This window comes from Platalea leucorodia, assembly GCF_965183815.1.
Source record: "Platalea leucorodia genome assembly, chromosome: 22".
Classification (NCBI taxonomy): Eukaryota; Metazoa; Chordata; class Aves; order Pelecaniformes; family Threskiornithidae; genus Platalea; species Platalea leucorodia.
This window is the reverse complement of record NC_138844.1, coordinates 2,676,379-2,702,166: the sequence shown is the minus strand read 5'-3', so window position 1 is coordinate 2,702,166 and position 25,788 is coordinate 2,676,379. Positions and strand designations below refer to the sequence as shown.

Genomic DNA, 25,788 nt, shown 5'->3' with positions numbered 1-25,788 from the left:
CAGGTCATCGCAAGTGTCACCGCAGGCAGCGGGGACGGGTGCCAAGAGCGATATGGTGGGGAGCGGGTGGCAGTGGGACGTGAGCTCCCGTCACCCAGAGTCACCCCTCTGGGGTGGGGACACTTTGGGTCACGATGGAGATGATTTGGGACACAACCAGGACAGTATGGGACGCAAAAGGGACAGTAAGGGACACAACTGAAATGCTTTGGGACATAATAGGGCCACTAAAGGGCATGGCAGAGACATGAGGAGGATGCTTTGGGACACGGTGGTGACGCTTTGGGACACAACGGGGGCAGGTCAGCGTACGACGGGGGTTTGGGACGCGGTGGGGATGGCTGGGATACAGAGGGGACAGTTTGGGGTGCAGCGGGGACCCTTGGGGACACAAGGGCACTTTGGGGATACAATGGGGACAACTTGGGATGCAGTGGGGACATTGTGGGACACAAGGAGATACTTTGGAGTGCAAGGGGATGTTTCTGGGGTGCGGCAGGGGCGCTTGGGGACACAACGGGGACAGGACAGGGACCGCTTGGGATGCAGTGGAGCCCAAGGGGATACCTTGGGGGACAAGAGGATGCTCCGAGGGTGCAGCAGGGGCGCTTGGGGACACAAGGGGACACAGCGGGAACACTTTGGGACACAGCGGGAACATCTTGGGGCATAAGGAGATACTTTGGGATGCTTCAGGGGTGCAGCGGGGCCACTTTGGGACACGACGGGGACACGACGGGGACACGACGGGGTGACTTCGGGACGCAGCGGGGACACGAGGGACCGCTCCGGGACACGAAGGGGGAAACTTTGGGGCACGGAGGGCCCCTCCGGGGCGGGGCGGGGGCGGTGCCGGCCCCGGGGCGGGCAGAGCCCGGGCTGAGCCCCGCTGCCGGCCCCGCTCCGCGCCCCCCGCCCCGGCTCCATCTTGTGCGCGGCCGCCGCGGAGCGGCTCCAGGTGCGGGGGGGGTCGGGGGGGGTCGGGGCGGGAGGGGACCCCGGGGCGATCCCCCCCCTCGGGACCCACGGAGTGATGCCCCCCCCGGGGCCGGGCGGGACCCCCGCAGCGATCCCCCCCCCCGCCCCTCGGGACCCCCGGGAGCGCCCACGCCCCCCCCCGCCGCGGCCGTGCCGGACCGCCGGGGCTGTAGGGGACCCCTGGGACCGATGCCGCCCCCCAGAGCTGGGAAGGACCCCCAGAAAGACCCCTCCCCGCCTTGGGACCCCCGGAGCGACCCCCCCAGGGCCTCACAGGGACCCCCCAGACCTCCCCAGCAGCAACCCCCGCCCCAGATGCTCACAGGGACCCCCAGACCCCCCCAGCAGCGATCCCCCCCCGAGCCTTACAGCCCCCCCCCAGGCCCCCCAAGAGGACAACCCCCCAGGGGCTCACAGGGACCCCCTAGACCCCCCCACCAGAGATCCCCCCCCAGACCCTCACAGGGACCCCCCAGACCCTCCCAGCAGCCCCCCCCCCGACCCTCACAAGGACCCCCCAGCAGCACCCCCCCCAGACCCTCACAGGGACCCCCCAGCCCCCCCAGCAGCACACCCCCCCAGGCCCTCACAGGGACCCCCCAGCCCCCCCAGCAGCACACCCCCCCAGGCCCTCACAGGGACCCCCCAGCCCCCCCAGCAGCACACCCCCCCCAGACCCTCACAGGGACCCCCCAGCCCCCCCAGCAGCACACCCCCCCAGGCCCTCACAGGGACCCCCCAGGCCCCCCAGCAGCACACCCCCCCCAGACCCTGACAGGCCCCCCCCAGGCCGCCCAAGAGGACAACCCCCCAGGGGCTCGCAGGGACCCCCCCCAGACCCTCTCCCAGCAGAGATCCCCCCCCAGGGGTTCACAGGGACCCCCCAGACCCCCCCAGCAGCACCCCCCCAGACCCTGACAGGGACCCCCCAGGCCCCCCAGCAGCACCTCGCCCTCAGATCCTCGCAGGGGACCCCCAGACCCCCCCCTAAAAGCGCACCCCCCCGGCAGAGCACCCCCAGGACCCCCCCCACTTCCCCTTGCTGCCACAGGACCCCCCCAGTGCTCAGCGCTGCACAGGCAGGATCCAACCCCAACCCAGCTGGGGCCAGGGACCCCCCAGGGCCGGGGGCTGGAGCCCCCCCGGGCTGTCACCCCCCAGGACCAGGCACCAAGGGGTTACAGCCCAGGACTGGCTTTGGTGACCAAAATCCCTCTTAAGGCATTAATCTCAGTGGGAAAGGGGGGGGCACAGGGCCACCGTGTGTCCCCCCCGCTGTCCCCAGCCCTACGTGGCAGGAGAGGGGGGCAGGGACAAATGCACCCAGCCTGGAAATTTAAGCCAAATCACTAAACCTGGCTTAAAATTCAATGGGATTTAGGGGAAAAAAAGAAAAAAAAAGGGTGGGAGGGGGGATGCGGTGGGGAGGGGAGCTGGAGGGGTTGGGGGGACAGGTCTGGCACCCCCCCCGTGGGGCGGCCCAGGCATTAGTCAGGGGGTAAAGGTCGGGAGCCAGCGGTGTTTGCACGCACGGTGCGGAAGTGGCACCGTCCCCGTGTCCCCGGTCCCCGACGGTGGCTCCCGGCTGGCAGCAGGTAGGGAGGGCAGAGCTGGTGGTCCCCCACCCCGGCAGGATGGGGCCCCCTCCCCGCCCCAGGGCGGGCACCCACCGGGGACCCGCGTGGTGACACAGGCGTCCTGGCCGGCTCTGCCCTGGGCTGGTGGCCCCTGAGCCTGGCATGGCCGGGTGTCCATGAGAGGGATCAGGCTCTGGGGTCCCTATAGCCCATACGGACTGGCTCTGGGGTCCCTATAGCCCCATAGGGACTGACTCTGGGGGTCCCTATAGCCCCATAGACACCAGGCTTTCAGGGGTCCCTATAGCCCCGTAGGGACTGGCTCTGGGGGTCCCTATAGCCCATAGGGATCAGGCTCTGGGGGTCCCTATAGCCCCATAGGGACTGGCTCTGGGGGTCCCTATAGCCCATAGGGATCAGGCTCTGGGGGTCCCTATAGCCCCATAGGGACTGGCTCTGGGGTCCCTATAGCCCATAGGGATCAGGCTCTGGGGGTCCCTATAGCCCCATAGGGACTGGCTCTGGGGTCCCTATAGCCCATAGGGATCAGGCTCTGGGGGTCCCTATAGCCCCATAGGGACTGGCTCTGGCGGTCCCTATAGCCCATAGGGATCAGGCTCTGGGGGTCCCTATAGCCCCATAGGGATCAGGCTCTGGGGGTCCCTATAGCCCCATAGGGACTGGCTCTGGGGGTCCCTATAGCCCATAGGGATCAGGCTCTGGGGGTCCCTATAGCCCCATAGACACCAGGCTTTCAGGGGTCCCTATAGCCCCATAGGGACTGGCTCTGGGGTCCCTATAGCCCATAGGGATCAGGCTCTGGGGGTCCCTATAGCCCCATAGGGACTGGCTCTGGCGGTCCCTATAGCCCATAGGGATCAGGCTCTGGGGGTCCCTATAGCCCCATAGGGACTGGCTCTGGGGTCCCTATAGCCCATAGGGATCAGGCTCTGGGGTTCCCTATAGCCCCATAGGGACTGGCTCTGAGGGTCCCTATAGCCATGGGGATCAGGCTCTGAGGGTCCCTATAGCCCATAGGGATGGGGCTCTGGGGGTCCCTATAGCCCCATAGGGACTGGCTCTGAGGGTCCCTATAGCCATGGGGATCAGGCTCTGAGGGTCCCTATAGCCCATAGGGATGGGGCTCTGGGGGTCCCTATAGCCCCATAGGGCCAGCGGTGTGGAGGTCCCCGCAGCTCCATAGGGACTGGGCCCTGGGGGTCCCCATAGGGATCAGGCTCTGGGGGTCCCCATGGCGCTATAGGGACAGGGCCCTGGGGGTCCCCATAGGGATCAGGCTCTGGGGGTCCCCATGGCGCTATAGGGACTGAGCCCTGGGGGTCCCCACAGCCCCATATGGCCCAGACCTCGCTCTCCTGACGCCAGCTTCTGCCCCTGCCCTGTGTCACCATGGCGGTGGTGGCGGGAGGGGGGCAGCCCCCCACGTACCGTGGCCGAATCCCGCTCCACCCCGTGCCCAGTGTCCCCCCTTCCCCCCCGGTGTCCCCCCCCGGGTGATGCTGCCTCCAGAAGGACCCCCTGGGGCAGGGGTCCATCAGTGGGTGACACCAGGTCCTGGCCAGGCGTTTTGGGGTGCAGGGGTGGGGGAAGAGCATCTGTGGGGTTCCCGACTCCTTCCCGGTCACCGCAGACCCCGATGGCGCCGGATGCCTGAGCCACCCCCCGGTGGGGACCAGCCATGGAGACGGTTGTCATCGTGGCCATCGGGGTGCTGGCCACCATCTTCTTGGCGTCCTTCGTGGCGCTGGTGGTGGTCTGCCGGCAGCGGTACTGCCACCCCAAAGACCTCCGGCACCACTACGACACCAAGTGAGTGATCCCATGGGGGTGGCATTGTCCCCGTCCCCACTGGGTGAGGGGGGTCGGGGAGGGACCCCAAACCCCATGGGCTGGGGACAATGCTGGGGACATGCCCGCTGTCATCAGGGGGATGATGCTGGGGACACATCCAGCATCATCAGGGCGTTGGGGAGGGGGGGAGCAGCCCAAGGAGGTGGCCCTGTCCCCAGGGATGTCCCCCATGTCCCCAACAGACCCATCGTGGACCTGATGGGGACCACCGAGACGCCCTCGGAGCCCTCGGAGCTGGAGCTGGACGACGTGGTCATCACCAACCCCCACATCGAGGCCATCCTGGAGAACGAGGACTGGGTCGAGGACGCCTCGTAAGTGTGTGTGTCCCCCCGTGTCCCCGCCACCGCTGCTGGGGACCCCCATGCAGTGCCAACCCCCTCATCGTGGGACGCAGGTGGTCAAGGTTTGGGGGTCACCAAGCCATGGCAGGTCCCAAGAAGGGATGCTCCTCAAGCTGGTGGCCAAGTGGGAATGTCCCCAAGGGTCTGGGGGACACGGGGTGTGGGCAGGCAGGTGGGGGGGGACGTGGGGGACGAGGGTGGGGGGTCCACCCAGACTGACGCCCTCCTCCGTCTCCACAGGGGTCTGGTGTCCCACTGCATCGCCATCCTGAAGGTGAGTCCAGGGGGTGGCACTGGTGGCACTGGTGGCACCAGTGGCACCGGTGGTACCGGTCACGCTGGTGACAATGGTGGCACTGGTGGTACCAGTGGCACTGGTGGCAATGATGGTGCTACTGGCACCAGTGGCACTGGTCGTACCGGTTGCGCTGGTGGCAATGGTGCTGGTGGCAATGGTACTGGTGGCAATGGTGGCACCAGTGGCACTGGTTGTACTGGTTGCGCTGGCGACAATGGTGCTGGTGGCAGTGGTACTGGTGGCAGTGGTGGCACCAGTGACACTGCTCATACCAGTCGCAATGGTGGCAATAGTGGTGCTGGTGGCACTGGTGGCACCAGTGGCACTGATCGTACCTGTCACGCTGATGACAATGGTGGTACTGGTGGCAGTGGTGGTACTGGTGGCACTGGTGGCAATGGTGGCGCTGGTGGCAATGGTGGCACCAGTGGCACTGGTTGTACCGGTCGCACTGGTGGCAATGATGGTCCTGGTACCAGTAGCACTGGTGGCAATGGTGGCGCTGGTGGCAATGGTGGCACCAGTGGCACTGGTCGTACCGGTGGCACTGGTGGCACTGGTGACACCGAGCACCCACCCTGGCCCCACTCCCGTTGTGTCCCCCCCCCAGATCTGCCACACGCTGACGGAGAAGCTGGTGGCCATGACGATGGGCTCGGGCGCCCGCGTGAAGTCCCCCGCCAGCCTGGGTGACATCATCGTGGTGGCCAAACGCATCAGCCCCAGGTGATGGGGGTGGCCCCGGGGCTCGGGGGGGTGTGACGGAGGGTGTCACCGCGGTGTCCCCTGGGGCTGACGCCATCCCCACCGGCAGGGTGGACGACGTGGTGAGATCCATGTACCCGCCGCTGGACCCCAAACTGCTGGACGCGAGGTGACGGGGACACTCCCTGGGTGGGGGGACACCCGTGGCGGGGGGACGCACACCAGTGCCACCCCGTGCCACGTAGCTGGGGACAGCCACTGCGGGGTGACCCACCAGGATGGGGCGGGGGGGGGATCCCCACACCCCGTGCTGCAGATGGGGAAACTGAGGCAGGAGCCACGCTTTTGGTGGCAAAGCCACCGTCCCTGTCGGGCACAGGGCGGGAGGTGACAAGGCCACCGTGTCCCCGCAGGGCCGCGGCGCTGCTGCTGTCGGTCAGCCACCTGGTTCTGGTGACCCGCAGCGCCTGCCGCCAGCCCGCCGCCCGCCACTGGGTCGAGCGGTCGCTGGCGGCCGCCGAGGAGCACATGGCCGTGCTGCGCCAGGCCGCCATGGCCACCGAGACCGACCGGCCACCGGCCACCGAGGCTTTCAGACAGGAGCAGTCGGCCATCTGAGACCCCCCCGCCCCCCCCGGCACCCTGCGCTGGCAATAAACCCCTGGGGTGACCCCCCCCAACATGGGGGTCCCTGGGTCTGGCCTGGCTCTGTGGTTTCTGGCTCCAGAGGGGGAGTCGGGGGGGGTGAGGGGGTTTGGGGGGGTTGGGGGGAGAGGTTTGGGGGGGTTGGAGGGGATTTGGGGGGGTGAGGGGGTTTGGAGGGGCTTGGGGGGGAGGTGGGAGGTTTGGGGGGGTGGAGGGGATTTGGGGGGGGTGAGGGGGTTTGGAGGGGCTTGGGGGGGAGGTGGGAGGTTTGGGGGGGTTGGAGGGGATTTGGGGGGGGTGAGGGGGTTTGGAGGGGCTTGGGGGGGAGGTGGGAGGTTTGGGGGGGGTGGAGGGGATTTGGGGGAGGTTGGGGGTGGTGAGGGGGTTTGGAGGGGGTGAGGGGGGAGGTGGGAGTTTTTGGGGAGGTTGGCAGGGATTTAGGGGGGCTTGAGGGTTTGGCAGGGGGGTTGGGGGGATTTGGGGGACATCGGGGGGTTTGGAGGGGCTGGGGGGAGCTTAGGGGGGTCGAGGGGGGGTTTGGGGGTTCGGCAGGGGCATTGGGGAGCGGTCTGGGGTGGATTTGGGGTGGTTTGGGGGTGCTGCCCGCCCCAGGAACGAGGCCACCACGCCGGACACACACACACACACACACACCCCCCCCCGGCTGAGGCCTGGCCAACTCATCGCACCCCAGCCCCGGCGGGGTGGGGGCCTGCGGTCATGTGCCCCCGCGTCACGTGATAGGGAGGGCGGGGTAAGGGGGTAAGGGTGAGGAGGCGGTGTTCCCCGCCCCCTTTCCCCGAGTTGGCCAATGGGAGCGGAGCGAACGGGGCGGTGGGCCAATGGGGCGAGGGGGGTGGGGCTTGCGGGTGGCCGGCACCGAGACCCTGGCGGCGGGGCTGGGACCGGGACCGGGAGAGGGAGCGGGGCCGGGACCGGGAGCGGGTACGGGCCGGGGGGAGCCGGGGCCCGGGGGGGCCGGGGCCCGGGGGGCACTGGGAGGCACTGGGGCCCACAGGGGGCACTGGGAATACTGGGATTCCCTGGGGGCACTGGGAGGTCCTGGGGGCACGGGGGGCACTGGGAGTCACAGAGGAGCACTGGGGGGCACTGGTTGTCCCTGGGGGCACTGGGAGGTACTGGGGGTCCCTTGGAGCACTGGGAGATACTAGGGGGTACTGGGAGTCACAGGGTGCTCTGGGGGCAGTGGGAGACACTGGTGGGCACTGGGAGTCATGGGGGTTCTAGGGGCACTGGGGGATACTGGAAGGTACTGGGAGGCACTGGGAGTCACAGGGAGCACTGGGTCCGGGCCGTGGGGAGGGTCCAGCCCTGGGGGGTCCCGGGGGTGGGGGACAGCGCAGTGACACCGAGGGGTGGGGGCTGTCCCCTGCCACCCCCCTGCCCCCCGCACAGGGCCCCACATGGGGTCCTCGGGGGCGGTGACCCCCCCCCAACACGTCCTGGGGGGCCTGGGCCTGCCCCAGCCTCCCCTCCCCCCCCCGCGCTGGGGCCAGGGGGGGGCAGGACCACGTGGGGAAAGGGAAGTGAAAGTGATTGTGGAAGTGCGTGGCGGGGGGGGGGGGGGCAGGGCGTGGGAGGGGGCAGCCCCCCCCAGCCAGCACCCACGGGTGCTAAGGGCTGCCCCCCCCACCCCCCCGACAGCGGTGCTGGCTTCCTGCGGTGCAGGGAGATGTTATCGGGGTGCTGCGGGCGGCGGTTGGGGTGCCAGCCACCGCAGCGGCCCCCCCCGGCGCATCTGGGTCCCCCGCCAGCACCCTGGGGTGGGGGAGCCCTGGGCCAGAAGCTGGGGGCTGGGGCTTTCCCAGCACCCGGCCGAAAGGGGAAGCGAGAGCCGGGGGGGTGGTGCTGGGGCAGAGACCTCCCCCCCCCCGCCTCCGTGAGTGGGGAAACTGAGGCACGGCGGTGCCGGGGTGGGCGTCCGCTGCCCGCAGGTGCCACCAGCGCCATGAGGACCCTCCTGCTGCTGTGGCTGGCCCTGGCCGTCCCCGGGCAGTGCCTCGACGGGGAGCCGTTCCCAGCCACCCCGGTGAGTGCCCAGGCTTTAGGGGGGCACAGGGGGGTGCCCCCACCCATGGGTAACCCCCCTGTCCCCCCCTACCTCAGATCCTGCTCGCCAGCAGCGCGGCGGTGTGCCGGGATGGCTCACCGTGCCCCGCCGGAGCCAGCTGCCCGCTGCCGGAGGTGAGCCCGCCCCCCGTGCCTCAGTTTCCCATCTCTCTCTGCCATTTGTGGGGGGGGGGGGGAAGCCTCCCACCCCCACCTTCTCTTCCCCCAGGGAGTCCCCTGCGCTGGCGGCCACCGCTGCTGTCCCCGAGGGTCCCACTGCAGCGCCGACGGCGAATCCTGCATCGTGTCCCCAGGTCCGGGGGGGTCATAGGTGGGCGGGAGGACGCGGCTAGGCCTGGGTGGGAGGCATGGGTGTCCCTCACCCTGTCCCCGCTCTCCGCAGCCCCCCGTGCTGTCTCCTGTCCTGACGGGCAGTCTGAGTGTCCCGACAATGCCACCTGCTGCATGACGGCCAGCGGCGCCTGGGGGTGCTGCCCCATGCCCCAGGTACAGGGGGGTGACACGGGGACATTGCCGGGGGGGGGGGGACACATCATGCAGCCACCGCTGTGACGAGCGTGTCTGGCGCCCGCAGGCCTCGTGCTGTGCCGACAAGGTGCACTGCTGTCCCCACGCCACCGTCTGCGACCTGGCCCACGGGCGCTGCCTGTCACCCGCCGGCGATGTCCCCATGGGCACCGCGTTCCCTGCCTGGAAGCGCCAGCCCCCAGCGTCAGGTAAGGGATGTCCCCCTCCGGGTGGCGGGGTGTCCTCGCTGTCCCCACAGAGGGGACGCGGAGGTGGGGAGGGGGCACGGTGACGCTGCGTGTGCGTGTCCCCGCAGTCGCGCTGCGCCAGGTGCTGTGCCCCGACGGCCGCTCGGCGTGTCCCGACGGTGCTACCTGCTGCCAGCTGTCCTCGGCGCAGTACGGCTGCTGTCCCCTGCAAAACGTGAGTGCTGGCCCCGCGCTGGCCACCCTGGCACCCACGCCGGCCACCCCACGCCGGCCACCCCACGCTGGGCAGCCTGTACCAAACACCCCATGGCAGGCACCCCACGCCAGCCACCCTGTACTGGGCGCCCCGTACCAGGCTCCCCACATCAAGGACCCCATACCAGACCCCCATGCTCAGCACCCCGTACCAAGCACCCCACACCGAGCACCCCGTGCCGGGTGCCCTGTATCGGGCACCGTGTCCCAAGCACCCCATGCTGGCCACCTTGCACTGGCCACTGTGTGCTATCTGTCCCATACTGGGCACCCCATACTGGGCACCCCATGCCGGGCACCGAGCACCAGACCCCCCCATACCAGGCACCCTGTCCCGGGCACCCCATGCCGGGCACCCCGTGCCACGCAGGCCATTCCTGCCACCCCAGACCAGCAGCCCACCCTGTCCGTGGCACCGCCGGGCCCCCCGGGCGGGCAGGGGTCCGGCAGGCACCGACGGCGGGCTCTCCCCGGGCAGGCGGTGTGCTGCGGCGACGGGCGGCACTGCTGCCCGCAGGGCACTGCCTGCGACCTGGAGCGCTCCACCTGCACCTCGGCAGCGGGGCGGGCACGGCCCCTGGCAGCCCTGCCCAAAGGTGAGGACCCCCCTGGGGGGCCGCCACCCCCAGTCCCGGCCCGGGGAGGGGACACCGGCTCTGACTGTCCCCTTGTCCCCAGCTCGTGACGTGCAGTGTGACGAGGAGACGAGCTGCCCCGACGGGAACACGTGCTGCCGGCTGAGCTCGGGGGCCTGGGGGTGCTGCCCGCTGGAGGAGGTATGGGGGGGGGGTCTGTCCTCCGAGAGGGACAAGGGTGGGGGTCCCCTGTGCCCCCTGGGAGAGGCTGGTGTCCCCTGTCCCCTGGGTGGGATGAGGACCAATGTCACCTGGCCCCCACGAGGGACAGGGAGGGCTCCCACCCGCCCGATGTCCCACAGGGATGGGGGGTGACACTAGGCCCCTTTGCTGAGCCCGCGTCAGACCTCCTCTGCTAACTGGGACCAGTTTGGGGCTCCAGTGGCGGGAGGTGATGAAGGAGTGCGAGGCCACCAGCATGCTTGGGCACCTTCGTGTGTCCCACTGGGGGGGACAAGAGTGATGAGGGGGTCCCCGTATCCCCCTTCAGCCCTGCAGGATGGAGCCAGGCTGGGATGGGGGGAGAGGGGACAAGGGAGGGCAGGAACAGGCAGGGAGGGGGCAGGGGTGGTGCCCGGGCCTGGGGCCGGGGGTCCCCGGGGGTCCAGGCTGGGCTCAGCCCCCCCTTCTCGCCCCCCCAGGCCGTCTGCTGCCCCGACCACGTGCACTGCTGCCCCCAGGGCCACACCTGCGACCCCGGCACAGGCAGCTGCCTGCAGGAGGGGGGGGGCCGCCGGCCCTGGCTGCGGAAGACCCCGGCGCTGGCCCGGGTCGGGAACGTGCAGTGTGACGAGGAGACGAGCTGCCCCGACGGGAGCACGTGCTGCCGGCTGAGCTCGGGGGCCTGGGGGTGCTGCCCGCTGGAGGAGGTACGGGGGGCCCTGCCTGCGGGGCCAGGGGTTCCGTGTATGGGGACAGGGACGTGGTGGGGTCCCCAGCGGGGTGGGGGCCAGGGCAGTGCACCCAGGGGGGCTGGGAGACCTGGGCTGAGACCTGTGGGGCACCAGGGTGTCCTTTTGGGGGGGCCACAGCTCCAGGGACCCTGAGTGGCTGAGGGAAAGGACTTGGGGACATGGGGACGTTCAGGCAGACACTGCCACCTCCTGTGCCCTGTCCCATGGGATGGGGCAGGTGTCTCCTGTTCCCCGGTGGGACAGTGGCTGATGTCCCCTGTCCCCCAGGAGGGACAATGGCTCATGTCCCCTTGCTCCTTGAAGGACGAGGGCAGAGGTCCCCTGTTCCCCTGGGAGGGATGAGGGCCAGTGTCCCCAGTCCCCCAGGAGGAATGTGGCCAGCCCAGGGCTCCCACCCCCGTGATGTCCCATGGGGATGGGGTGACACCGGGCCCCTTTGCACCTGCTAGATCCTCTCTGCTCACTGGGACCAGTTTGGGGCTCCAGTGGCAGGAGGTGATGAAGGAGTGCGAGGCTACCAGTGTGCTTGGGGACCTTCGTGTGTCCCACTGGGGGGGACAAGAGTGATGAGGGGGTCCCCGTATCCCCCCTTCAACCCTGCAGGATGGAGCCAGGCTGGGATGGGGGGAGAGGGGACAAGGGAGGGCAGGAACAGGCAGGGAGGGGGCAGGGGTGGTGCCCGGGCCTGGGGCCGGGGGTCCCCGGGGGTCCAGGCTGGGCTCAGCCCCCCCTTCTCGCCCCCGCAGGCCGTCTGCTGCCCCGACCACGTGCACTGCTGCCCCCAGGGCCACACCTGCGACCCCGGCACAGGCAGCTGCCTGCAGGAGGGGGGGGGCCGCCGGCCCTGGCTGCGGAAGACCCCGGCGCTGGCCCGGGTCGGGAACGTGCAGTGTGACGAGGAGACGAGCTGCCCCGACGGGAACACGTGCTGCCGGCTGAGCTCGGGGGCCTGGGGGTGCTGCCCGCTGGAGGAGGTACGGGGGGCCCTGCCTGCGGGGCCAGGGGTTCCGTGTATGGGGACAGGGATGTGGTGGGGTCCCCAGCGGGGTGGGGGCCAGGGCAGTGCACCCAGGGGAGCTGGGAGACCTGGGCTGAGACCTGGGAGGACCAGGGTGTCCCTGTAGCAGGGGACGTGGCTTGAGGGACCCGGAGTGTCTGGAGCCCAGGCCCTGGGGACATGGGGACGTTCAGGCAGACACTGCCACCTCCTGTGCCCTGTCCCATGGGATGGGGCAGGTGTCTCCTGTTCCCTGGGTGGGATGAGGACCAATGTCCCGCGTCCCCCATGAGGGTCAAGGCCAGGCCCAGGGGTCCCAATGTCCCACAGGGGTGAGGGGTGACCGCGGCCTCAATTGCTGGTCCCCCATTCAGACCCCCTTTGCTCACTGGGACCAGTTTGGGGCTCCAGTGGCAGGAGGTGATGAAGGGGGCTGAGGCCACTGGGATGCTCGGGGATGTCGGTGTGCCTGGCTGGTGGGGAACGAGGGTGGTGGGAGTCCCCGTATCCCTCCTCACTCCTACGGGATGGAGCCAGGCTGGGATGGGGGGAGAGGGGTCAAGGGAGGGCAGGAACAGGCAGGGAGGGGGCAGGGGTGGTGCCCGGGCCTGGGGCCGGGGGTCCCCGGGGGTCCAGGCTGGGCTCAGCCCCCCCCTTCTCGCCCCCGCAGGCCGTCTGCTGCCCCGACCACGTGCACTGCTGCCCCCAGGGCCACACCTGCGACCCCGGCACAGGCAGCTGCCTGCAGGAGGGGGGGGGCCGCCGGCCCTGGCTGCGGAAGACCCCGGCGCTGGCCCGGGTCGGGAACGTGCAGTGTGACGAGGAGACGAGCTGCCCCGACGGGAACACGTGCTGCCGGCTGAGCTCGGGGGCCTGGGGGTGCTGCCCGCTGGAGGAGGTACGGGGGGCCCTGCCTGCGGGGCCAGGGGTTCCGTGTATGGGGACAGGGACGTGGTGGGGTCCCCAGCGGGGTGGGGGCCAGGGCAGTGCACCCAGGGGGGCTGGGAGACCTGGGCTGAGACCTGTGGGGCACCAGGGTGTCCTTTTGGGGGGGCCACAGCTCCAGGGACCCTGAGTGGCTGAGGGAAAGGACTTGGGGACATGGGGACGTTCAGGCAGACACTGCCACCTCCTGTGCCCTGTCCCATGGGATGGGGCAGGTGTCTCCTGTTCCCCGGTGGGACAGTGGCTGATGTCCCCTGTCCCCCAGGAGGGACAATGGCTCATGTCCCCTTGCTCCTTGAAGGACGAGGGCAGAGGTCCCCTGTTCCCCTGGGAGGGATGAGGGCCAGTGTCCCCAGTCCCCCAGGAGGAATGTGGCCAGCCCAGGGCTCCCACCCCCGTGATGTCCCATGGGGATGGGGTGACACCGGGCCCCTTTGCACCTGCTAGATCCTCTCTGCTCACTGGGACCAGTTTGGGGCTCCAGTGGCAGGAGGTGATGAAGGAGTGCGAGGCTACCAGTGTGCTTGGGGACCTTCGTGTGTCCCACTGGGGGGGACAAGAGTGATGAGGGGGTCCCCGTATCCCCCCTTCAACCCTGCAGGATGGAGCCAGGCTGGGATGGGGGGAGAGGGGTCAAGGGAGGGCAGGAACAGGCAGGGAGGGGGCAGGGGTGGTGCCCGGGCCTGGGGCCGGGGGTCCCCGGGGGTCCAGGCTGGGCTCAGCCCCCCCTTCTCGCCCCCCCAGGCCGTCTGCTGCCCCGACCACGTGCACTGCTGCCCCCAGGGCCACACCTGCGACCCCGGCACAGGCAGCTGCCTGCAGGAGGGGGGGGGGCCGCCGGCCCTGGCTGCGGAAGACCCCGGCGCTGGCCCGGGTCGGGAACGTGCAGTGTGACGAGGAGACGAGCTGCCCCGACGGGAGCACGTGCTGCCGGCTGAGCTCGGGGGCCTGGGGGTGCTGCCCGCTGGAGGAGGTACGGGGGGCCCTGCCTGCGGGGCCAGGGGTTCCGTGTATGGGGACAGGGACGTGGTGGGGTCCCCAGCGGGGTGGGGGCCAGGGCAGTGCACCCAGGGGGGCTGGGAGACCTGGGCTGAGACCTGTGGGGCACCAGGGTGTCCTTTTGGGGGGGCCACAGCTCCAGGGACCCTGAGTGGCTGAGGGAAAGGACTTGGGGACATGGGGACGTTCAGGCAGACACTGCCACCTCCTGTGCCCTGTCCCATGGGATGGGGCAGGTGTCTCCTGTTCCCCGGTGGGACAGTGGCTGATGTCCCCTGTCCCCCAGGAGGGACAATGGCTCATGTCCCCTTGCTCCTTGAAGGACGAGGGCAGAGGTCCCCTGTTCCCCTGGGAGGGATGAGGGCCAGTGTCCCCAGTCCCCCAGGAGGAATGTGGCCAGCCCAGGGCTCCCACCCCCGTGATGTCCCATGGGGATGGGGTGACACCGGGCCCCTTTGCACCTGCTAGATCCTCTCTGCTCACTGGGACCAGTTTGGGGCTCCAGTGGCAGGAGGTGATGAAGGAGTGCGAGGCTACCAGTGTGCTTGGGGACCTTCGTGTGTCCCACTGGGGGGGACAAGAGTGATGAGGGGGTCCCCGTATCCCCCCTTCAACCCTGCAGGATGGAGCCAGGCTGGGATGGGGGGAGAGGGGACAAGGGAGGGCAGGAACAGGCAGGGAGGGGGCAGGGGTGGTGCCCGGGCCTGGGGCCGGGGGTCCCCGGGGGTCCAGGCTGGGCTCAGCCCCCCCTTCTCGCCCCCGCAGGCCGTCTGCTGCCCCGACCACGTGCACTGCTGCCCCCAGGGCCACACCTGCGACCCCGGCACAGGCAGCTGCCTGCAGGAGGGGGGGGGGCCGCCGGCCCTGGCTGCGGAAGACCCCGGCGCTGGCCCGGGTCGGGAACGTGCAGTGTGACGAGGAGACGAGCTGCCCCGACGGGAACACGTGCTGCCGGCTGAGCTCGGGGGCCTGGGGGTGCTGCCCGCTGGAGGAGGTACGGGGGGCCCTGCCTGCGGGGCCAGGGGTTCCGTGTATGGGGACAGGGATGTGGTGGGGTCCCCAGCGGGGTGGGGGCCAGGGCAGTGCACCCAGGGGAGCTGGGAGACCTGGGCTGAGACCTGGGAGGACCAGGGTGTCCCTGTAGCAGGGGACGTGGCTTGAGGGACCCGGAGTGTCTGGAGCCCAGGCCCTGGGGACATGGGGACGTTCAGGCAGACACTGCCACCTCCTGTGCCCTGTCCCATGGGATGGGGCAGGTGTCTCCTGTTCCCTGGGTGGGATGAGGACCAATGTCCCGCGTCCCCCATGAGGGTCAAGGCCAGGCCCAGGGGTCCCAATGTCCCACAGGGGTGAGGGGTGACCGCGGCCTCAATTGCTGGTCCCCCATTCAGACCCCCTTTGCTCACTGGGACCAGTTTGGGGCTCCAGTGGCAGGAGGTGATGAAGGGGGCTGAGGCCACTGGGATGCTCGGGGATGTCGGTGTGCCCGGCTGGTGGGGAACGAGGGTGGTGGGAGTCCCCGTATCCCTCCTCACTCCTACGGGATGGAGCCAGGCTGGGATGGGGGGAGAGGGGTCAAGGGAGGGCAGGAACAGGCAGGGAGGGGGCAGGGTTGGTGCCCGGGCCGGGGGTCCCCGGGGGTCCAGGCTGGGCTCAGCCCCCCCCTTCTCGCCCCCGCAGGCCGTCTGCTGCCCCGACCACGTGCACTGCTGCCCCCAGGGCCACACCTGCGACCCCGGCACAGGCAGCTGCCTGCAGGAGGGGGGGGGGCCGCCGGCCCTGGCTGCGGAAGACCCCGGCGCTGGCCCGGGTCGGGAACGTGCAGTGTGACGAGGAGACGAGCTGCCCCGACGGGAGCACGTGCTGCCGGCTGAGCTCGGGGGCCTGGGGGTGCTGCCCGCTGGAGCAGGTTTGGGGCGGCCCCGGGGACAAGGACGTGGTGGGGTCCCCAGCGGGGTGGGGGGCCAGGGCTGAGACCTGTGGGGTACCAGAGTGTCTTTGCGAGGGGGACACAGCTCCAGGGACCCCGAGCAGCTGAGGCAAAGGGCTTGGGGACATGGGGACATTCAGCCGGATGGGGATGGGGGGGATTGCGGCAGAGCGGGGCTGTGGCGTGTTTGGGGACAAGCAGGGCTGGGCGGGGGGGACAGGGACATGGGACATCCCATCTCCATCACTGTCCCCCCGCCCTCCATGGCAGCTCGGGGCACCTTGGGACAGGATCCGGCACAGTCCCTGGGGCCGCTGCTGGACGTGAGCAGGAGTTGGGGGTCAGGATGGCACCGTTGTCCCCTGGGGGTCCCCCGGCACAGAGCTGGGTGTCCCCGGGGGGGCCAGGCTGGGCTCAGACCCCCATTCTTGCCCCCCCCAGGCCGTCTGCTGCAGGGACCACCAGCACTGCTGTCCCTCGGGCTACACCTGCAACGTGGCCACCCAGAGCTGCGAGAAGCTGCTGGCACCCACCCTCCTGCTGCCAGCACCCGCACCCCCCCGCCGGGCACCCACCCCCCCACCCGCCCTGCTGCGAGCCGCCGGCACCGAGCCGGGTGCCACCGCCGTGCCCTGTGATGCCGCCCGCTCCTGCCGCGGCGGGCAGCGGTGCTGCCGGAGCCGGGGAGGCTCCTGGGGGTGCTGCCCCTTCGCCCAGGTGACTGGGGGGGTACCAGGGTGGGGGTCTGGGTGGCATCACCCCCTCGCTCCCCTCCTCATCCCGTATCTCTCCGCAGGGGTCCTGCTGCTCCGATGGCCGTCACTGCTGCCCCGGGGGGTCCCGCTGCACCGGGGGGGGCTGGGGGTGCAGCCCCCAGCGCTGGGACCTGCCCGCGCCCCACAGGGTGCTGCTCTGATGTCCCCAGGGACTCCTCCAGGTGCCACCACCCCAATAAACGGTTTCTAGGACAAGGCCCCGTCCCCTGGCTCCTCAGGGGGGGAAACTGAGGCAGGAAGCAGAGGCAGGTTTTTTTTTTTTTTTTTTTTTTTTTTAATATATTAATGCCATCTAACGAACAGGCAGGGACGTGCAGGCAGGCGCAGGCAGCGGCTCCCTGCCCAGCCCGGCCGGGGGCAGGCGGTGCCCGGGGAGGGGGGGTCCCCGTGTCCCCCCAGCCCCAGCCGGCCCCTCTTCTTCCTCGCCACGTAGAAAACGTTTAGAAACACGATTAAAATCCAAAGCCAAGGGGGTGGGGGGGAGGCGAGGCTGGGGGGGGACAGGGACCCCCCCCCCCCCCGGCTCCTACGGCAGCTTGGAGGCACCGCTGGCCCGGGGGGCACTGCCAGCCCCCCCCGCCCTGCAGGGACACAAGTGGGGACACGGCTCAGGACTTGGGGGGGACACACACAGTTCTTGTGTCGTCCCCCCCCAAAAGACAGGGAGGTGAATGGCAATGTCATGGGGGGGGGACGGGACAGCAGGACCCCATGTGGCAGAGCCCGGTGGCACTGGGGGGGACACGATACCCGGGGGGGGTCCTAAGCACATAGGGACAGCAGTGACCTGGGGCTTGTCCCTCTGCCCCCTCCCCTGGGGACAAGGGACAGGCAGGGTGGGATGGGGGTGGTGGGACAGGACTGGTGGGACAGAAGGGTGGTTGGATGGGGTGACAGCGGTGGGGTGGGACGGTGACAGGGTGGGACAGCGGTGGCAGGATGGTGTGGTGGTGGGACGAGATGGCTGGATGGGATGGTGGTGGGCTGGGATGATGGTGGTGGGATGGGACAGTGACAAGACGATATGGTGACAGGGTGATGTGGTGGGATGAGGTGGTGGCTGGCTGGGATGAGGTGGTGGCTGGCTGGGATGGCGGTGGGATGGGACGGGGGTGGCAGGACAGCGTAGTGGTGCGATGGGATGGCAGTAGGATGGGACGGTGGCAGGACAGGGTGACAGTAGCAGTGCACCCACCACCCCCCAGGGTCCCACAGCTCCCCCCGGGGCCAGAGGCCCCCCCCCACCACTCACTTGACGTTGAAGACCATCAGCGGCCGCTCCTCCCGCTTCTGCCAGGGGCTCTTACGGTCGCCCCCTTCGTCTCCCCCCTCGCCCGCCTCCGCCAGCGCCTCTTCCTCGGGGCTGGTCAGGGAGTCGCGGGGGGCTTCGCTGGCGCTGCTGCGCCCGCTGCCCCCCCCTCGCCGCCCCCCGCTCCCCGCTTCCAGCAAGGGGGCCAGCGAGCTGTCCTCGGGGGAGGCGACGGGAAGGGGGGGTCGGGTCCCTCCATCCTCACCCCCACCTCCGACTCCCCGGGGGAGACGGGGTGGGGGCGCGGGGCCGGACCCCCTCTCGCCGCCCTGCAGGTCGATGTAGGAATGCCGGACCTGGGAGGAACGGCCGTCCAAGGAGACGAACCAAGCTCTCGGGGGGGGCGGCCCCCCCAATTCTAATAACTGCTGCCCCGCCAGCGCCTGCAGCTCCCCGTTGAGCTGGGCCACCGCCGACCCGTCCAGCAGCACCGGGATGGCCACCGAGCCGCTCACCGGTTGCGGGGCACGAGTCCCCCCCCAATTTTCCCCGTCCTCAAATGGTTGCCCGGAGGATGGGGGGGGGTGGCGGGGCAGCCGTCGCCACCGTCGAACCGGGTCCCCCATCGCTTTCGGGGGGAGCCTCCGGCTCGCCGGGGGCCAGGCGCATGTACCGGGCGGGGATGAGGAGGGTGGGCATCACCCCCCGGTAGACATCCTCCGGCCCCCCGCCCCGGTCCAAGGGGCCGCAGAGGAGGAGGGGACCCGGGGGGGCCAGCGAGGGTGGGCGAGGGGGGGGCTCGGGCAGCGGGTGCTCGCTTGGCTGCCCCCCGTAACGGGAAAACACCGGGGGTGAGGGGGGCCGGGGGGGGATAGCGGGGGTCCCCCGGGGATGCTCGTCCGACGGCTGGAGCCCGTCCACCGAGCGGGCGGCCCTGAGGCCGAAGGCTTCGCCGGGGCGCCCATAGTCCTCCGGGGCGGGGGGCTGGCGGCGGCGGGGGGCCAGGGTGCCGGCGGGGGTCCGGGGGCCGGCACGGAGCTGGGGGGGGGCCGGTGGTTGGAAGAAGTCCGGCCGGGCAGTGGGGAGGTCACGGGCCGGGGGGGGTAAACCGGGGGTGGGGAGGTCGGTGTCCCCCCCCGAGGAGGCGGTCTCCAGGTGGCTGCCACCGCAGAGGAGGTCCAGCTGGGACACCGAGGTGGCCTGGTCCCGTCGGGCGGCGTCCAGCGGCCCCGGCAGCGGCAGCTTGCGGTGCTGCGCCCGCGGCTTCAGGCACCGCCGCCTGCGGGGAGACGGCGGCGGGGTCACCCCATGGGGGGGGCGTAGGGGGTGCTGGGGTCCCCCACCCCACCCGCCTCCCTCACCTGCTGTAGGGTGCTAAAGGCGGGAGCTGCAGCCAGCTATAGGGCACCCAGGGGTGCGGGGAGGTGGTGCAGCCCCGCAAAGCCAGCTATAGGGCACCCGGGGTGCTGGGAGGGTGGTGCCCCCTTCCTATAGCCAGCTATAGGGCACCTAGGGGTGCCAGGGGGTGGTGGCTCCCCCCATAGCCAGTATAGGGTCCCAGGGGTGCCAGGGAATGCTGGTTCCCCCCCCCATAGCCAGCTATAGGACACCCAAGGGTGCCAGGTTGGCAGCGCCCCCCCCCATACCCAGCTATAGGGTGCCAGGAGGTGCCAGGTGGGTGCTGCCGCCCCCCCCCCCATACCCAGCTATAGGGTGCCAGGCAGGTGCTGCCCCCCCCCCCCCCAAATACCCAGCTATAGGGTGCCAGGCGGGTTCTGCCCCCCCCCCCCCCCCAAATACCCAGCTATAGGGTGCCAGGCAGGTGCTGCCCCCCCCCCCCCCCCGGCACACCCAAGGGTGCCAGGCAGGCAGTGCCCCCCCCCCAGGCTGTGGTCGGGACCCCGAGGGTGCCGGGCAGGGGGTACTGACCTGCAGTAGTAGATGAGGAGGCAGAGGAGGATGAGGACGAGTAGGGCCAGCGCGCCCAGGATGGTGAGGAGGAAGATGGTGTGGTAGGTGGTGATGTCTGTCACGCCCGCCGCCATTGCCACCAGCCCTGGGGGACAGCGGGGTTGGGTGGGGCATGGGCACCCCCCCCAGCAAGAGCACCCCGGGGCTGCACCCACCCGCACCCCAGGGGATGGGGGTCCTTCACCCCCCTCCCACCCGTTCCCCCCCATTCACCCTGGGGTGCTGCCACCCCCCCCAGAACAGCCCATCCACGGGGACAGGGGCACCCAGGCTGGGGGCACCCATGGGTGTCACCCTACCTGTGCTGGGAGAGGGCAGAGCCGCTGCCCAGTATCCCAACTGGGAGGAGACGAAGGTCCAGTAGAGCTGCCGGCCTTCCTTACGGATCAGCCCCGTCCCGTTACGCATCCACAGCCCTGCAGGGAGACACGTCCGTCCCCCACCCTGGTGGGCTGAGACCCCCCAAACTCATCACCCCCGCCGCCGCCATCCCCGGCAGGAGCCGTGCCACCCCCCCCCGCCACCCTCCACCCAGCACTCACCGCTCTTGGGGTCAAACCGCCAGGCCGGCACGCTGGTGGCCACCACCGGCCCGGCGTCGGGGGCCAAAGGGACGGACAGGTGGACGGGGCCGGCCAGCGGCACCTCCGTCCCGTTCCCGGTGAAGAGATGGACACTGAGAGCCGCCACGGGTGCCAGCTCCAGCCAGGTGGCATTGGCTGCGGGGACAAGTGACGGGGACGTACATATGGGATGACCTCTCGGGGTGTCCCCACCAAGCCCCCCGGCGTCCCCGTACCGCTGCCGTCCTGCTCGGCCCCGAGGAAGGCGGGGAAGGCGCGGGCCAGGCTGGGGCCAGTGGCGGCGGTGAGGGACGCGGCGAGCTGGCTGTACGTGGAGCTGCGGGGCAGGCGGGCCGCCCGCCGCGGGAACTGCGCCCACGGCTGCCCCCGGGCACCTGGGGGGGGGGGGGACAAGGTGGGTGGCAGCACCCAGAGAGGGTGGTGTCACCCCCCCCCATCCCCATCGCTCACCTGGGGATCCCAGGAGGATTTGGACCAGGTCCTCGTAGAGGATGAGGGTGGCGGGGCGCTCGGGGAGCAGGTAGAGGCTGATGGAGGCGTAGACTGCAAGGGAGGGGGTGATGGGGGACCCCAAAAATACCTGCCTGCCCCCCCCCAAGTTAGGAGGGTGCTGATGGGGGGGGGGGGATGATGGGCCCAGCAGAGCCTGATATCGGGGTGGGTGGGAGGGGGGAATAAGGCAGCAAGGGGTGGGATGGACGTGGGGACAGGGATGGGGACAGGGACGGGGACAGGGACGGGGACAGGGGCAGGCAGCGGGCGGGGGGTGCGCACCCCATCCTTGCACACCCTGATCCTTGCACACCCCCCGCCTCCCAGTCCCCGTGTGCCCCCTGCCCGTGCACACCCCCAGTCCTGGCACACCCGTGCACATCCCCAATCCTTGCACACCCCATGCACCCCAATCTTTGCAGAACCCCGCACCCCCCAATTCTTGCACACCCCATGCACCCCGATCCTTATACACCCCGAGCCTTGCACACCCCATGCACTCCTACCTTTGCACACCCCCCTGCACCCCAATCCTTGCGCACACCCCCGTTCCCTTGCACGTCCCAAATCCTCAGCAACCCCCATCCCCAGCCTCGCCCACCAAATGCACCCCCACCCCTGCACCCCACCCCTGCACCCCCCCCGAGCGCTCCCACATGTCCCACCCCCCCAGCAAGGTGACCCCATCGATGCCACCCTGCGCTCCACCACCACCCCCCTGCCCCGTGATGGCCCCGGGGACAAGGGCTGGCACCCAGCCCAGGGTGCCACCTCTGGGCCCCCCCGCGCCGGGATGGGGGGACTTCGGGGTCACCGGGACATGGCCATCCCCTCTTGAAGGGGCCAGACCCCCCCAAACACCCCTCTAAATGGGACCCCTCTCCCCAAAAGCCCTTTGGGGTCACCAGAAAGAGACTGGGGTCCCAGTAAGGGACTGGGGGGCCCCAGGAAGGGACTGGGGTCCTAGGAAAGGACTGGGGTCCCCAGGAAGGGATTGGGGGGGGGTGGGGGGGGGTGGGGTGTCCCAGGAAGGGATCAAGGGCCTCCCCCATCAAGGGATTGGGCCCCCCCATAACGGATTGAGGCGTCCAGTAAGGGACCAGTTCCCCCAGTAAGGGGTCAGGGCCCCTGTAAGAGATCGGAGTGCCCCATAAGGAACCAACTCCCACAGTGAAGACTCAGGGCCCCCCATAAGGGCTCAGAGCCCCCCAGTAAGGGGTTGGGGCCCCCTGTGAGGGCTCAGAGCCCTCCAGTAAGGGGTTGGGGTACCCAATAGGAGCTCAGAGCCCCCCCAGTAAGGGGTTAGGTCCCCCATAAGGGTTCAGAGCCCCCCCCCCCCGATAAGGGAATGGGGACCCCCATAAGCATCAGAGCCCCCCCAGTAAGGGGCTGGGGTCCCCACTAAGGGCTCAGAGCACCCCAGTAAGGGATCAGGGCCACCCATAAGGGTCAGAGCCCCCAGTAAGGGGCTGGGGTCCCCCGTAAGAGCTGGGGGTCCCAGTCACTCACGCGGCAGCTTGTTGACACGCCAGGGGACGGAGGCGGTGACGTAGCCACGGCGGGCGGCGGTGACGAGGACCCAGGTGCCCAGGCGGTAGGGGACGGGCAGGACGCCGGCGCCCTCGTGGTCGGTGGTGCCGGCCGCCAGCGAGCTGCGGTTGCCAAAGACCTCCAGGGTGGCCTGGGCCAGCGGGGCCAGCGTCCCGCTCTCGTACACCTGCACCTTCAGCAGCACCTCTGCGGGGACACGGGTGACGCGTGGGTGCGGGCACCCCGCATGGCGATGGGCACCCCCCAGCGTGCCCTGCGGATGGGGTGGGGGGCACCACCTCAGCAGGGCGGTGGGACCCATCCTGGGGGGTCCTGGGCACCATCCCGGCAGGGTGGTGGGACCCATCCCAGTGGATCATGGCCACCACACTCATGGGTCATGGCCACCACCCCAGTAAGGTCCCAGGCACATCCCAGCAAGACAGCGGGCACCGTCCTGGGGGCTGTGGGCGTCACCCCTGTGCCCACCCTGTGCCCCCGAAGCGGGTGGACGGGGGGTTATTCCTCCCGGGTGCCGTGCCCACGCGGGTGGGTGCACCCAGCCGTGTCCCCCCCAAAATCCCCTGCAAGGGGCCAGGCAGGGCCATTCCCCCTCAGGGTGCAGCTCACACATGTCACGAGTTCGGGGGGTCTCCACCCCAGTGGGCCCCACCAGCAGCCCAGGGATGGGTCCCCCACCCCAGTCCCCGATGCAGGGCAGGGATGGGCACGGCTTGGGGGGGTCCCCACACCCCCCGTGCCCCCGGCCCCCCCGTGCCGGCGCCATCCTGCGCATGAGCCCGCAGCCCTTGGCAGCCGGCCCAGCTCGGGTGCTGTCACCCTGGCAACGACCTCCTTCATCCCGCAGCCCCCGGGCGCTTTCGGGACCCCGTGTCCCCCCCCGGCAGCATCCTGCCCCCCAAAAGCCCCCACACCACTGGGCAACCAAACCTCCCCCCCCCCGCCCAGATGTTGCCCAGATGTGGCAATGGGCGAGGGGAGGAATTTGCAGCAGCTGCTTCGGCGGCGCGCTGGGGTGGGTCGGGCCTGGGGGGCGTCCCCCCACATACCAGGGACAGGCAGCACCCGGGGGGCAGGAATGTCCCCGCAGCCACATGCCGGCTACCCGCAGCTGCCGGGGGACAGCTGGCACCGACAGCCACCCCCCGGTGTCCTCCGGAGAGAGGGGGCCAGGGTGCCACTCCCCAGCACGGGGGGTACAGCCCCCCCCCGCCCTGCCCCCACGGGCACAAGCTCCCCACCATCGCCAAGGGGTCCCCAGCTGGTGGCACAGCCACCACGGGGCATGCTGGCACTCTGCCGGCCTCCCAGTTCCTCCCAGTACGACCCCACAGCTCCATGATGGATGGGCAGGGGGGTGCCAGGCCCTGGGGTGGGAGCGGGACCCAGGCGCCCGGCCCCGCGCCCCGTCACCGCTGCCACCCCTTGGGGACGGGCACGGGTGACGCCAGCCGGAGAGCTGAGCCAGCGCGGGCAGGATGGGGCTGCGGCCGTGCCAGGGTCAGGGACCCCTCCCCACCCCACTGCCCCCCATCTCACCCCCCCGCACACCTCCCCCGGCACAGGGGCCCTGCCAGGAGGGTTTGGGGTGCGGGTGAGGGGTCACGGGGAGCCACGGGGTCCCTAAAGTGGCGCGTTGCACCCCAAGGCCCGCCCTGCCTGCCAGGAGCGGGCAGAGGGGCCTGCAACGGGGTGGGTGACTCCCGCACCCCACCCAGGATCCCCCCCCATCCTGCACCCCCGGGTGCTGCTCAGGACCCCCACCCGCCATCCTGCACCCCCAAGCTGTGTCCACGACCCCCACCCACCATCCCGCACCCTATAGCCTGGGACCCTCCACCCATCACGTTGCACCCCCAGGCTCTGTCCAAAACCCCCCACCCACCCATCATCCTGGCACCCACTGGCCTGGGACCCCCACCCACCATGTTGCACCCCTAAGACTTGCTCAGGACCCCCACCCATCCTCCTGCACCCCATGGCCTGGGACCCCCACCCATCACCTTGCACCCCAAGCTGTGTCCACGACCCCCACCCACCATCCCGCACCCTATGGCCTGGGATCCCCACCCATCACGTTGCACCCCCAGGCTCTGTCCAAAACCCCCCACCCACCCATCATCCTGGCACCCACTGGCCTGGGACCCCCACCCACCATGTTGCACTCCCTGGAGCTGCCCAGGACCCCCACCCACCATGGTCTGAGACCCCCCCACACCCTCTCGCACCCCAGGCTCTCTCCACGACCCCCACCCACCCAATTGCATCCCCAGGCGCTGCCCAGGACCCCCACCCCCCCCTCCTGCACCCCACGGCCTGGGACCCCCACCCATCGTGTTGCAGCCCCAGGCGCTGCCCAGGACCCCCACCCACCCTCCTGCACCCCCAGCCGCTCCCCAGGACCCCCCACCCAGCACCCTACACCCGCCGGTGGCCAGAACCGCCCGGGGAGGGGGGGGGGGGGGGGCAGACAGACAGACAGACAGCCGGGGACGGACGGACAGCCAGCCGCGGGGGGGGGGGGCAGCCGGGGGGGTGGGGAGGGGAGGGGGCCCGATCCCGGCGGGCCGGGGCGGGGCGGGCGGGGATGGGGGATGCAGGGGCCGGCGGGGGTCGGGGTCCCCCGCACACAAAGGCCGCGCTCACCGTGCGCTCCCGGTTCCGCCGCGCCCCGCGCCCGCCGCCCGCCCGCGGCCACCAGCAGCAGCAGCAGCGGCAGCGGCGGCAGGAGGCGGCGGGGCCGCATGGTCGCTCCGCGCCGTTACCCCGCCATGCCCGGCCCGGCCCGGCCCGCCCGGCCCGCTCCGCCCGCCGCCGCCGCGGGGACCGGGCTCCACCTGCCGGTGCCGCCGGGCACGGCCGCCCGCCCCGCCCCGGCCCCGGCCCCCACCCCCGGGCCCGCCCCGAGCCCCGGCACCGGCGCTCGGGACCGGCACCGGCTTCCCGGGACCGGCCCCGGGATGGGCATCGGCCCCCGGGACCGCACCGGCATCCCGGCACCGGCCCCGGTACCGGCGCCGACCCCCGTACCCACCCCCGGTACGGCACCAGCATCCCGGGACTGGCCCCCACTACTGGTACCGGCATCCTGGGACTGACCCCGGTACCGGCACCGACCCCGGTACAGCACCAGCATCCCGGGACTGGCCCCCCACTACCGGTACCGGCATCTCGGGACCGACCCCGGTACCAGCGCCGACCCCGGTACAGCACCAGCATCCCGGGACTGACCCTGGTACTGGCACCACCCGTCAGTACCGGCAC

At 70.6% G+C, this 25,788-nt stretch overlaps 3 protein-coding genes across 3 annotated transcripts; 2 read left to right on the top strand and 1 right to left on the bottom strand.

Annotated features, from left to right (window-relative positions):
- Positions 1 to 4,254: 4,254 nt before the first annotated feature.
- TMEM98 (transmembrane protein 98) lies at positions 4,255 to 6,392 on the top strand (the record flags this gene model as incomplete). The annotated part of the gene is made up of 6 exons (XM_082331987.1): positions 4,255 to 4,385; positions 4,610 to 4,741; positions 5,012 to 5,045; positions 5,680 to 5,795; positions 5,884 to 5,943; positions 6,188 to 6,392. 6 exons carry the CDS (start codon positions 4,255 to 4,257, stop codon positions 6,390 to 6,392), a joined length of 678 nt encoding a protein of 225 aa, XP_082188113.1.
- A 904-nt stretch (positions 6,393 to 7,296) lies between these two features.
- On the top strand, positions 7,297 to 16,837 carry GRN (granulin precursor). The gene is given in 20 exon segments (XM_082331664.1): positions 7,297 to 7,364; positions 8,375 to 8,469; positions 8,547 to 8,624; positions 8,719 to 8,803; positions 8,893 to 8,996; positions 9,085 to 9,226; positions 9,334 to 9,440; positions 9,960 to 10,077; positions 10,160 to 10,257; positions 10,758 to 10,985; positions 11,777 to 12,004; positions 12,698 to 12,925; positions 13,717 to 13,824; positions 13,826 to 13,945; positions 14,737 to 14,825; positions 14,827 to 14,965; positions 15,652 to 15,740; positions 15,742 to 15,880; positions 16,343 to 16,618; positions 16,698 to 16,837. Coding segments are annotated over 19 exon segments (2,577 nt in total). The 5' UTR covers positions 7,297 to 7,364; positions 8,375 to 8,388; the 3' UTR covers positions 16,818 to 16,837.
- A 332-nt stretch (positions 16,838 to 17,169) lies between these two features.
- On the bottom strand, positions 17,170 to 25,280 carry FAM171A2 (family with sequence similarity 171 member A2). Its single transcript, XM_082332227.1, is given in 10 exon segments — positions 17,170 to 17,258; positions 17,930 to 18,510; positions 18,512 to 19,205; positions 19,856 to 19,982; positions 20,197 to 20,313; positions 20,440 to 20,616; positions 20,697 to 20,855; positions 20,932 to 21,024; positions 22,483 to 22,710; positions 25,171 to 25,280. Coding segments are annotated over 10 exon segments (2,331 nt in total). The 5' UTR covers positions 25,271 to 25,280; the 3' UTR covers positions 17,170 to 17,203.
- Positions 25,281 to 25,788: the final 508 nt, after the last annotated feature.